We start from the raw sequence: 12,249 nt of genomic DNA on the forward strand, positions 1-12,249 counted from the left end.
ACCACATCTATCCTGGGACAGGCTAAGTAAAGACATGCCAGAGATTTCCTAGAGACCATCACTCCATCCGCAACACCATAAGCAAACACATAGATCTAGATACCATATATCAACCCCTCAGAAAACGAACAGGAAATGACATCACCACAAACCCCAGGAACCCCGTCCAAACATACAAATAGAGAGCGGGAGACAACAACTTCGCTTCACCTGGAGGTCGCCACTGATGATGTTACCTAGCCAGGTAATGAAACATCTAGATATCAAACCTACAGCTCAGCGAGTAAACCTCAACCTGAACTACAAGCCTTCACAAACCTTGTAAAAAGGACTGGAGGTTGGCTAAAGTGGTGCCACTATTTAAGAAGGGTGGTAAGGCAAAGCCAGGGAACTATAGACTGGTGAGCCTGACATTGATGGGCAGGTTGTTGAAGGGAATCCTGAAGGTCAGGATTTATATGTATTTGGATTGGCATGGACTGATTAGAGATTGTCACCATGGCTTTGTGCGTGGGAAATCACGTCTCTCAAACTTGATTGAAGTAACAAAGAGGATCGATGAGGACAGAGTGGTGAATGAGATCTATATGGACTTTAGTAAGGCATTTGACAAGGTTCCCTGTGAGACTGGTTAGCAAGGTTATTTCTCATGGAATACAGGGAGAACTGTTTTGAAGGTAGACAGAGGGTGGTGGTGAAGGGTTGCTTTTCTGACTGGAGGCCTGTCTGATGTACCAAAATGATCGGTGCTGGGTGCACTGCTTTTGGTCACTTTTATATAAATGATTTGGATGTGATTACAGACATAGTAAGTTTGCAGATTACACCAAAATTAGAGATGTAGTGGACAATGAAAAAGTTTCTCAGTGCAACGGGATCTTTATCAGAAGGGCCAATGGGCCAAGGAGTGGCAGATGGAATTCAATTTACATAAATGGGAGGTGCTACTTTTTGGAAAGGTAAATCAGAGCAGAATTTATACACTTTTTTTAATGGTAAGGTCCTGGGGAGTGTTACTGAACAAATACCTTGGAGTGCAAGTTCAAAGCTCCTTGAAAGTAGAGTCACGGGTAGATTGGATAGTGAAGGTGGTGTTTGGTATGCTTTCCTTTTAATGGTCAGAGCATGGAGTATAGGAGTTGAGCGGTCATGTTGCAATTGTAGAGGACATTGGTTAGACCATTGTTGGAATATTGTGTGCAATTCTGGTCTCCCTCCTATAGGAGAAAATTGAAAAGGTTCAGAAACTATATATGAGAATATTGCCAGGGTTGGGGAGTTTGAGCTGTCAGGACAGGTTGAACAGGCTGGGGCTGTTTGCCCCAGAGCATTGGGAGCTGAGGGGTGATCTTTAAGATTTTTAAAATCATCAGAGGCATTGATAGGATAAACAGGCCAACTATTTTCCCTGGGGTGGGCAAGTCCAGAACTTGAGGGCATAGGTGTAGGATGAGGGGGGAAAGATTTAAAAAGCACCTTAGGGTCAACGTTTTCACGCAGAGGCCAGTGACCTATAGAATGACTTCCAAAGGAAGTGGTGGAAGCTGGTACAATTGCAATATTTTAAAAAGCATCTAGATGAGTATGTGAATAAGAAGGGTTCTGAGGGATATGGGCCAACTGCTGGCAAATGGGATTTCGCCTATCTGAGTGGCATGGGCAAGTTGGACCAAAGTGTCTGTACATCTCTGACTCTGTCACTGCTGTTTTTGTCAGTCAGTTTAAATAAATGCCTCCTCCTTCTCCATTCCTTGTGGGGAAATGTTTTCTCTGTCCAGGCAGCTCAGGATTTCAAAGCTCCTTTCTGACTTTCAGGAAGAGAGTCCCAAACGATGTTCATAACTGGTTCCATGGATAAATAATTTCATTCTCCTAGATCTTTTCTGCATCCTCCCCAACACCTTCAAATGCTTTAGTGTGGTGCCAGCAAATGACTGTGAGGCTCCAAATCAAACTAATATCTTGTACGTTGTTCTCTTCACCATTTACAGTGCTTTCAAGGTTTGTATCATAAACATTTTGGAATGATATCCTGTGCACCAATGTATATCTTTTAATGTATATGGCAAAGCAAGATTCTTTTGTTTTGCTGTAGACCTCCACTGAGGTTTTGAGCTGGGATTCAATTTGGCATGGTGAATCTTTAGCTGCATTAATGGGGTGTGCTACTATAGCTTTCATAAGTATAATACTTCAATTTAGTTTGGTTTTTAAATAAAATTAGAAAAAATACAACCGATTTGGTATTCCCATTAACTGTAATGAAAATGTACCCATTGTACTAATGTTTTAAAAAAAGTTAGTCTTTTGGCTTAATGAATGCAACAAATTTCCTTGGCCTTTATGGCTTTCTGATAACTTGCTTGTTATGTATGTGCTCTTGAATGGGGAGTCCCTCCAATCCAATTCCCTAGTCCTTGATGGATGTGAACTTGTAGTCTATGCCAGAACTTGTATTACAGGACTTTTTTTAAAACTATAATGGTAACGTAACATAACGCAAGATGAAATAAATTCTTTGACCTCCTGACTGAGTTCTGAACTTTACATGAACAGTGATGTCCCTGACCTCCAATCTAAAGCCATGTTATCCACCTAAATTGTCAAGTGCAATAACCAGAGGAGTGGGAGCCAGTCATTCACTCCCAGAAGTCTGTCATACCTTGAAATTGGATCATGGTGGGTCCATTGCCATATATTCAGTTTGGTTCCAAATTGTTTGTTTGAATAATGTTTGATTTTATACTTTGCAGCTGCCAGTCCTGCTGTTAGTAATTCTGTACGCAACAGTAAATTTGTATTGGTTGGGTCACATAAAATCACCTTGGCATCCTTGGGAAAAGACAAGTTTCCACTTGACAAAGTAAGTCTTGGAATTTTAATAAATAGACTATGACCAATCTAATTGCTTTTAAAGTTTGTGATTGTGGTGCAGACTAATGGTGAACTTTAACTTCCACTTGAAGTTAACTCCTAATCCTTTCATCCACAGAATGGTTGCAACACAGAAAGAGGCTATTTAATGTGCCAAATCTGAGCAGGCTCATGTAAGGAGTAGTTCCCTTGTTTTCTACACCTAACCCTGTGCGCGCACTTTTGTTTTCAGATGATCCAAATGCTCTTGGATGCCTCAGTTGAAACTGTCTCCACCATATCGTCAGGCAGTGTCTTTCTAACTGTGAAAAGGTTTCTCCGTTTTGCTGCCATGGCTTCTCTTGCCAACTATCTAAAGTGTCCTCTCTGGTTCTTGATCCTTCCACCAGGAAAAGCTTCTACCTATTGATTTTGGTTGAATACCTCTATCTAGTATTCTCCAGACTAGCCTTCCTCAAAAGATACCATAGTTGAGTACGATTTGCCCTAACAAATCAATGCAGGTTTTCCAAATGATCATTAATTTTGTCCCTTTTATGGAAGTGACTGGACTTTGCAAGATAATTTGACTGGTTTGTAGTTGCTGGACCTATCTTCTACATCACGTTCTTAAACAAGACTGTTACAATTCCCCAATTCTCTGACACACACAGGAGTCTATTATGCTGGAAAATTAACATCAATGCACTGCAGTGAATTCAGTAAACAATCAATTGACTGGAGCTAAGGAACAAAAAGGTGCATTTGCAACTCTCTTCCCTTCATATCCTTCGATGAATCTTAACTGGCCCTGGTGCCTTAACAACTTTTAAGTATAGCTAGTCTTTCCAATAACCCCTTTCTATTAATTTTTAAACTCCTGTGTCTCTACTGCTTTTTTTTTCCACCTTTGACAGCATATTCCCTGAAAGACCAGTTCAGAGTATTAATTTGCTTTTAATTTAAGCCATGCCCCTGCCTCAGTACAAAATTCCCCTTTTGAGCTGTCTATAATTTTAGCTTGATTGTTAGTTACATTACTTTTTGGTGTCTGTCAAGAGTGCTCTTTTTTCCTAATCTTCTTCTCATCCAGCGAATTTAGGATTTGTTTGTCTACCTTTTTTCCCCTTTGTGGAAATATCTGTTGACTGTATCTAAAAAGCACCAACCTCTAAATGCAGCCCATTGTTCAGTTATGATTTTTCTGCCAACCTTTGGACCTGACTCAGATAAATTTAGACTCATTGGTCTGGTAATCATTGAACTTCTTTTATTGGACTACTATCTCAGTCTGTATTTAGATAATTCAAGTTCCCAAAAATTATTGCACCTCTATAAATTGCAAGATTGCTATGTATTTTCCCCCCCTCTATTTTAAATCTAAAGACTACACCAAGAAATGTAATTGCATCTTTTTTTTTTCCTTGGCTTTAACCCAGTTGATTTCTGTTCTTGACCCCTTCTGGGACATCTTTCTCCAGCTTGGCAATGTTCTCCTTAATCCGTTACCACCTCCCTTTTTTTTTCTCTCTGTGAACACCTTGTATGCAGGTCCCATTCCTGCCTGTCTTTGAGCCAGGTTTCCATTATCACCACAACATCATTATTTCCATGTAGCTCAACCTGAGCTACAAATCTTCTCAAAACTCATTATTATTTCCTTGTGCCTATCTATACACTCAGTTCCTCAATCTTATTTCTCACATTATGTGGATTCACATAATTCCACAATAACCATGTTTGAGACTTTTTTACTTTCTCCCGGCTACTCCCTTTATCACTTTCTTCTCCAGTATTTCAGTTTATTTTTGTTTCTTACTCATTTTTTCAAACTCCAGTAGGGGCTGGTCAGCACTCTTCTCCTGTGCTCTCTGGAGTTCAGAAGAACAAAAGGTGAACTTATTGAAATATCCAAATTTCTGAATTGGGCTTGATACACAGAAGCTGTCTCGTGGCTGTGGAGTCTAAAATGTGGGGCACAATCTCAACAATTTTTAACCCCAAAGGATTTCACTGCTCCATTTTTGGGTAAATTGAAGGCTAAGATGTGCAGATTTGGTGTTGCAGAGAATCGAGGGATATTAGACCAGGCAGGAGAGTGAGTTCAACGCAAAGATTGCCTGTTTTGTCACTCAATGAAATCGCAGCTACAGTTGGTGCGGCTACACTTGTTTAATCTATATGCTTTCTTGCAAAAGGAGAGATTCTCTCAAACCTTCTTGTGATTTATGGGGTAACTTCTGTGAAATGGACTTTGCCAATTTTGTCTGTTCACACTTCATTTTAATGTTGAATTCTTTGGACTTTTGAATAGTGAACTGGACTGTTGAGGTAGAGAAAGGTAATGAGGGTCTTGAAGATACAGTGTACTTACTGTATTGAGGGCACAGTAGTCTAATTGAATATTGTGAAATATTATTTCAAAGAATGGCACTAGGTTTGTGAACTCCCAACACTTGTTACTTGTGCCACCTTGTGAACAAGTGTCAGCTGCAATTTCCTCTTCAGTAAACAGAATATAGTACCGAACAGGTAGTGGTTCTGATTAACTGTGGCATTTTTGCAAATGTTTTGATGGATGTGTACCTATACCTTTTTTGTGGTGGGATTATTTTAAGTGTAGTCTTTACAAAATGCCAATGCAGTGATTAAACACCATTTGCTCATACTGAGTTGTTTGACTGCTTGAAATCTTGGTCATTTTTGGATTAAAGTAATTGAATGAAACAATAGATTATGGGGATTACCAGGAGTATGTTCTTGAATCACATTTGGGCTGCATAAAATACTCTTTTGACATTTGAGTCTTCACTGTTGATTTTATTCCCAAGCAATTGAGTATTTTGAAATAACTATGCTTCACCTGAACAATCAGGGTTTTTGTGCTCCACATCTATAATCATATAATCCCTACACTGGAAACAGGCCAATTTGGCACAGCAAGTCCACACTCTCCCTCTGAAGAGTAACCCACTCAGAGCCATTACTCTATATTTACCCCTGACCAATGCACCTAACCCACACATTCTTGATCTTTGTATAAAGAAGATCGTGTTGAACAAGGTAAGTAGTTTAGTTTTTTTTTTCATGGTACAGTGTGAATTTGGACTTAGAAAGCACTAATTAAGCAGGATTCGTAAGCAGTGTTTAAATTTGTTCACTGTTCCCATTTTCTGAACATGATCCAATTTATGGAATTTAACTTACAAATTTAGAATTGGAAGCTAACAATGTTCTGAGCTTATGAAAAAATGAAACATTTTAATAAAAGTGAGTTTTTGGTCCTACAATTGCTTTGTTCCTGGTGAAAATGACCCCTCTCCATAGGCCACTGTTCATCTTGGAAGCATAGGCAATTAGCTTCAGGACATACCCACTGCTCAGCCTAATCGCACAACAATTTTTTTGAGTTGTAGGTCGATCAATGAAGTTTCTAGACTCTGTTATTTTAATACTTAAATATGTATTAATTTTAACTTGTTTTTACTGTAGATGAAGTTTGATGGAAAAGTCAGGCAACTACTTGGAGATGAGTTTCAGGACAAGGTTTATATAGTTAACTAATGTCTCTATAAAACTAAATCATTTCTCCGCTTTAGTTTGGAACTAGAAAACAGTACTTCTGCAATGTCCAGTTGGAAATGGATGCTCATATGCGTTACATTATTTCTCTAAGAGTGAAGAAATCTTTACTCCAGGGATTGATTCAAACAAGTACCGCAGTGGTGGTTAAACCAGTCAAAAGTTTGCAGAACTTTTCATTTTGTTACATGTTACATAACGCAAAAACTAGGAGCAGGTATTGGCCATCTGACCCTTGGAACCTGCTCTGTTATTTCAATAAAATCATGGCTGATGTTTTCATGGCCTCAGCTCCATTTAACTGTGCTCTCTCAGTAATCCTTAATTCTTTCTTTGTTCAATAAAATAATGACCTTAGCAGTAAAACATTGCTGAAGTAGCATCAATTACTTCCCTGGGCAAGGAATTCCATAAATTTACGACCCTCTGGGTGAAGACTTTCCTTCCCAGTTCAGTCCTAAATCTACTCCCCCCTAATTTTGAAGCAATGCCCTCTTGTCCTAGTTTCACCTGCCATTGGAAAAATCCTCTCTGCCTATCTTGTCTATTCCTTTCATAATTTTATATCTTTCTATAAGATTCTAACCCCACCCCTCCAATTCTTCTAAATTCCAATGAATATAATCCCAGTCTACTCAGTCTCTCCTCATAAGCCAACCCCCTCCACTGTGTACTCCAGGTGTGGCCTCAACAGCATCCTGTACAGCAGCAACATAACCTCCCTGCTTTTAAACTCAATCCTTTTTTAGCAAAGGATTTTTTAGCAAATACAATTTTTGTCCTTCAAATTACCTGTTGTACCTGCAGACCAACCCTCTGTGATTCATGTACAAGGATACCCAGGTTCCCCTGCATAGCAGCATGCTGCAACCTTTTACCATTCAAGTTGGTTTTTTTTTGTTTACTGGTACTCTTACCAAAATGGATGACTTCACATTAACATTGTATTCCATCTGTCAGACCATTGCCCATTCACCTAAAATATGTTTTTCTGCAAAATTTCAGTCCTCTGCACACTTTGCTCTGCCACTCATCTTAATGTCACCTGCAAACTTAGACATGCTACACGTGGCCCCCCCAACTCCAAATCATCTACATTAAATTGATGTGATTGCATTTTGAACCATATTCTCTAGTCCAAACTACAGCTTTATGTAGTTTAATTAGTTGATGCATAAGGCTCGCTGACTTTTTTTAACTTTTGGCTTGCTCTTTGCATGGTTCTGCCTGTTAGAGCTTTACATTATAACATATCTGTAGTGTAGAAACGCTTGCTGCAGGCACTTTTGTAAATTATCTATTGGCTTTCTAATTATTGATGCTCATGGGGATAAGCTTTACAAATTTTTAAGTTTTGCCAATTTGAATCCCTGCTCTGCATTTAGAACTATCACATCTGGTTTACTAGAATAAAGTTTCATTACTATTGGCCTAGTATCTGGAACTTCTCCTGTGAAATTATTTCCTTGGTAGTACTAATGCATTTTCTTTTTGACCAACTTTAGGTTCCTTTCCTGTCTCCTCTTGAAGGTGCCATCTATCTGAAACTCCAATGCCATTTTCACTCCTCGGCTCAGCATTCAGGATTCTTGGTATTTGTCCATTTTTGTCATAATTCATTACAAAGAACCAATGGTGTGATAATTATCTTCCTTGTGCATATCATTTGTGCACAGAACTTGCACAATTTAGCTGCATTGTTGGCCAAGCACGTGCACTAATGTACATAAATAGGTTTTCAAAAACTTTCTATTTGACCTCCATATTCTGGCAAGGTTAAGAATTCTGGTTCTGTTTTTGCAGACTATGTTTGAGGATGTGAGTGGATTTGGTGCATGGCACCGTCGCTGGTTTGTATTGTCTGGCAATATCCTTTCCTATTGGACCTATCCCAACGAAGAGAAGCACAAGGTGAATTAACAATATGCAATTTCACAATTTGAATTTCTTATACAAATGGACATTTTTGCTGAACTTTTGTAGCCAATTGCAAGCTTGTATTTAAAAACAAAATTGTTCTGCTGAAAACTAACACTTAATATGTGGGTTCCTGGTTTATTCACATCAGCTTTTATCAAGCTAGTTGAATCGGTGTTAAAACCTGCAAACAAAATTAAATGTTGTGGCTAAGATTCTAATTTGAATTTTAGTCTTGTCTATACTGGAATTAACATGGAAACTAGAAACAGGAGTAGGTCACTTGACCCTTCAAGCCTGCTCCACCATTCAATTCAACTGTTTTATATCAATGCCGTATTCCTGCTTCCTGTCCACATCCCTTGGTGCTTTTTCAAATCTAAATGCTATCTTGCTCTTTCTTGAACAGATTCAGTGACTTGACCTTTACAGCCTATTGTGACACAATTTGATAGGTTCACTACCCTTTTGAGTGAAGAAATATTTCCTTATCCCAGTCCTAAATGACATTCTCCATATCCTAAGACCTTGACTGTAACTTTTGCTAAAGTGCAGCTCAAAGTACTAGAACTGCACAATAACTTATCTATTTTGAAATTCTTAACACACTCCATGACCGTCTGTAAATCCAACCATGGGGGTAATTGTTGTACAGTGTGGTCTCCTCTTCATATCTGTACATTCCAAACTAGTTGATGGTAAGTGATCCAGACAGGATCCCAGCAGACTTCAATCTCAAGTCCACTGATCCCAAGGGTAATTGTTTAGAAGCAAAATTGTGCAGATTTTGGAAATTTGGAATGGAAACAAGAACTACTCCAGCTGGTCTAGCAACATCTATGAAGAGTGGAGTTAATTTATTGCATCAAATGAGTTGTTAATACTAATGATTTGGTTCCCTCTGGTATGAACCAATGCTACACCTTTCTAAGGAATTGATTTGTGATTTTCTACATCTTGTGTTAATGAAAGATGTCAGTCACATTTCCTAGACATTGTCCGTAATTGTAAATGCTAGTGCTTGTCAAAACACCACTTGCATTTAGAGAAAACCTACCAACGGTACAATATTTATCTTTTCACTAAAACTTAGTCTGTCCTTCAATAGTATTTTAGACAATGTTTTGTTGCCTGCAGTCCCAACTCAAATTTCACCTGTTTTCTTACAACGCTATTTATATAATTTCTTTTTATGCAGGATATGATTTTATTTCAGAAACCCTGGTGGTGACTGGGTTCTGACCACCTTTCAAAACTAGCGTTAATGCACTAACTCATTTCTTTGTTTAGAAACCTATTGGGTCTATTGACTTGGCCAGCTGCAGTAAAGACAAGATTGAACCTGCCAGCCGGGAGTTCTGTTCCCGACCCAAAACATTTGAGCTGATTACAGTACGGCCACAGAAGGAATCAGATTCTGACACACTTGTTGTTCAGTGTAGAAACAAAATGTGCTTTACCAAGTAAGTCTCATTAACCTGTTACTTTCAAATAGATTTGAAAATGTGGATTAAGCTTCTTCATTTAAAGTGTGTCGATGTGCTGGTTTATCCCTACTTCTCTTGGTGGTAGAGGAGGGGGCAACTCTTCCAAATTCTGACCACTGTCAAGTTACTGCCCTTAAATTGATCTGGTTATTAAGAGTCAGATGTACAGCATGGAAACAGACCCTTCAGTCCAACTCATCCTCCAACGCTCCAGGGAAAATAGCCCTAGCCTAGTCAACCTCTCTCCCTAAAGCTCAAATCCTTCAACCCTTTTTCTGAACCCTTTTTCTGTTGATATCTCTTCAATTACCAAGTCCTTTAACCTTAGCACATGGTTGTGATTAGGCTTCTGCCATTGGTTTCTGATTTTTCAACTCCGCAATATTGTTTAATAGAAGAAAAAGAGACTTTTCATATTGCATGTCTTCAACATCTTTGAATAACTTTTTGGTTAATAGTTTGGCTTGGGTGATAGCATGCTGGTTTCTGAGTTGGAGGATGTGTTCAGATTTGAGCAGCATAATGTAGGCTCTCACTCCGTTGTTCGGCGGTTCCATCTTTTTAAGGTCAAATTTTAAACGGAGGCCTCCTCCGACCTCTGGTAATACTTGGTGTAATGAGTTCCCTGGGTGCCAAAAGAAAACATTTGCCCTTCAACTGATGCTACCAAGTAAAAATTGTAAAATAGTTATTTAATCTCCAAACCAAAAACTATTTAAAATTGGTTGTAAAATCTTTGGGGAATTCTGATTGACATATTATAAATGCAAAATCTTTTACTTGTCTTATTTATTAATTTAGTGATACTTATGTGCAGTCAAATGCCACAATTATTTTGTATGTTCATCTCCTCTTTTTTTTTGGTGGTTTTGATTGTTAACCCAAGAATTGTCTGCTCTTTAAAACAATCCTTTCAGCTCATTAACCATTCGAGACTGAAGCAGACGGCTCAGCTCTTGGAGTGAAGTTTCAATATGTAACAGTCTGGCCATTTTACTAAAGCAAAACATTGTGCATGCTGGAAATAGAAAATACTGTAAATACTTAGCCTGTCATTACTGTAAAAGTACATCAATGAGAAGTTGTCAAGTATTTCTCATGCAAACTATTGAGCATCAAGTAAACCAATGCCAAATTCTACATGGCTGTTGCTATATCATTTTGAAGGCACAAGAACCAGAAATTTTAAGGTGTTCTTGATACAGTCTATATATAATGGTTTTAACCATAAATTTTTAATACATCTGATTTCAGCAAACTGGGAAAAAGTGTGATTTGTTAACGTTATACTTGTCAATTATTTTGTAGGAACTGGCTGTCGGCTGACGCAAAAGAAGAGCGAAACCTGTGGATGGAAAAACTTAACCAGGTTCTGCTCAATCTCAGAACCTGGCAACTAACAACACACTCCTCCATGTCCAAGGATGGAATCTGAAGTTGACTTTTCAAAAGTCAAATGCCTCCGTGCAACTTCTCATTTTGAGAAGGTAGTTTTTGATACAAGTGCCTTGCAAGTAGTTCATTGTGTATATATAATCATTTTGAATTGCTGCTAAACATAACCCTTGCCTAACAAATGTCAATCCAAAGAATCGAAGGATCAAGTAGTTATTTTTATTGAATTTCCCCTTCTCCCCATTTTTCATTTCTAAGTAGAAACTTCTGGAGTTAGTCTTTGCCCTATTGACATGCTATTTCATTTGTTAATGGAAAGCAGACCCAACTAAAGTCTACAAATTGGGATTCATCCTTCCTGTTTTACAGGAGGGACTTTTTTTTTTCTTGTAGCAAATTCACTTGGATCTCATTACTCTTTACATTTTAATCCTGAGAATAGAGCTTTGTTTTGCCTGGTACTTGTGTTTGCAAGATTCCAAATATTATCTTGCTCTATCGTTCCCCTGGGAGAGGGGAAAGGAGCCATTCCTCAAAATGGCTATACAACTACCCTTTAATTCCACACTCTTATCTAATCTAATTCTAAAACCATACTTTATTTCTGTACCTTTTTGTATCAAGTCAAAATTACAAAGGGCTTATCTTGCACATTTATTATATTTATAGTCTGTGTACCATATATCACTTATAACTGTCTTGTACTCTGAAACTAGTTCAAAGAATAAACATTTAAATAATTTGTTTTATTTTCTCAAAAGCATACATCAGAAACACAAACAAAGGTGTGTACAAAGCTGACAAAAGTTCAGCACATCATAAATCATTTGAAGACTGACTACTTTTTGTGTTCTCAAATTACTGCCTGAACACTAAAGCCTCTGTTCATAAATTTTGTTCAGGTATCCTAATCCACTCTCCAGTCAATTTTATTCATGCTATATGATATTAAGAAACTGAAGGATACTGGATGCACTGTGGCTCTTGTTACTGAGCTTCAAGAACTCTCTAGGCC

At 38.2% G+C, this 12,249-nt stretch overlaps 1 protein-coding gene across 10 annotated transcripts in view; it reads left to right on the forward strand.

Annotated features, from left to right (window-relative positions):
* LOC132824018 (anillin-like) overlaps positions 1-11,976 on the forward strand; it is a 61,434-nt gene extending 49,458 nt beyond the window's left edge. For all 10 annotated transcript variants that reach the window (XM_060838251.1, XM_060838250.1, XM_060838252.1 and 7 more), the window contains 6 exons: positions 2,754-2,863; positions 6,346-6,399; positions 7,941-8,027; positions 8,239-8,346; positions 9,643-9,815; positions 11,148-11,976. In XM_060838251.1, the coding sequence (XP_060694234.1) occupies positions 2,754-2,863; positions 6,346-6,399; positions 7,941-8,027; positions 8,239-8,346; positions 9,643-9,815; positions 11,148-11,274 (659 nt within the window). In that variant the 3' untranslated portion in view covers positions 11,275-11,976. The remainder of the gene's footprint in view (positions 1-2,753; positions 2,864-6,345; positions 6,400-7,940; positions 8,028-8,238; positions 8,347-9,642; positions 9,816-11,147) is intronic.
* Positions 11,977-12,249: the final 273 nt, after the last annotated feature.

Source organism: Hemiscyllium ocellatum, chromosome 17, assembly GCF_020745735.1.
Source record: "Hemiscyllium ocellatum isolate sHemOce1 chromosome 17, sHemOce1.pat.X.cur, whole genome shotgun sequence".
NCBI lineage: Eukaryota > Metazoa > Chordata > Chondrichthyes > Orectolobiformes > Hemiscylliidae > Hemiscyllium > Hemiscyllium ocellatum.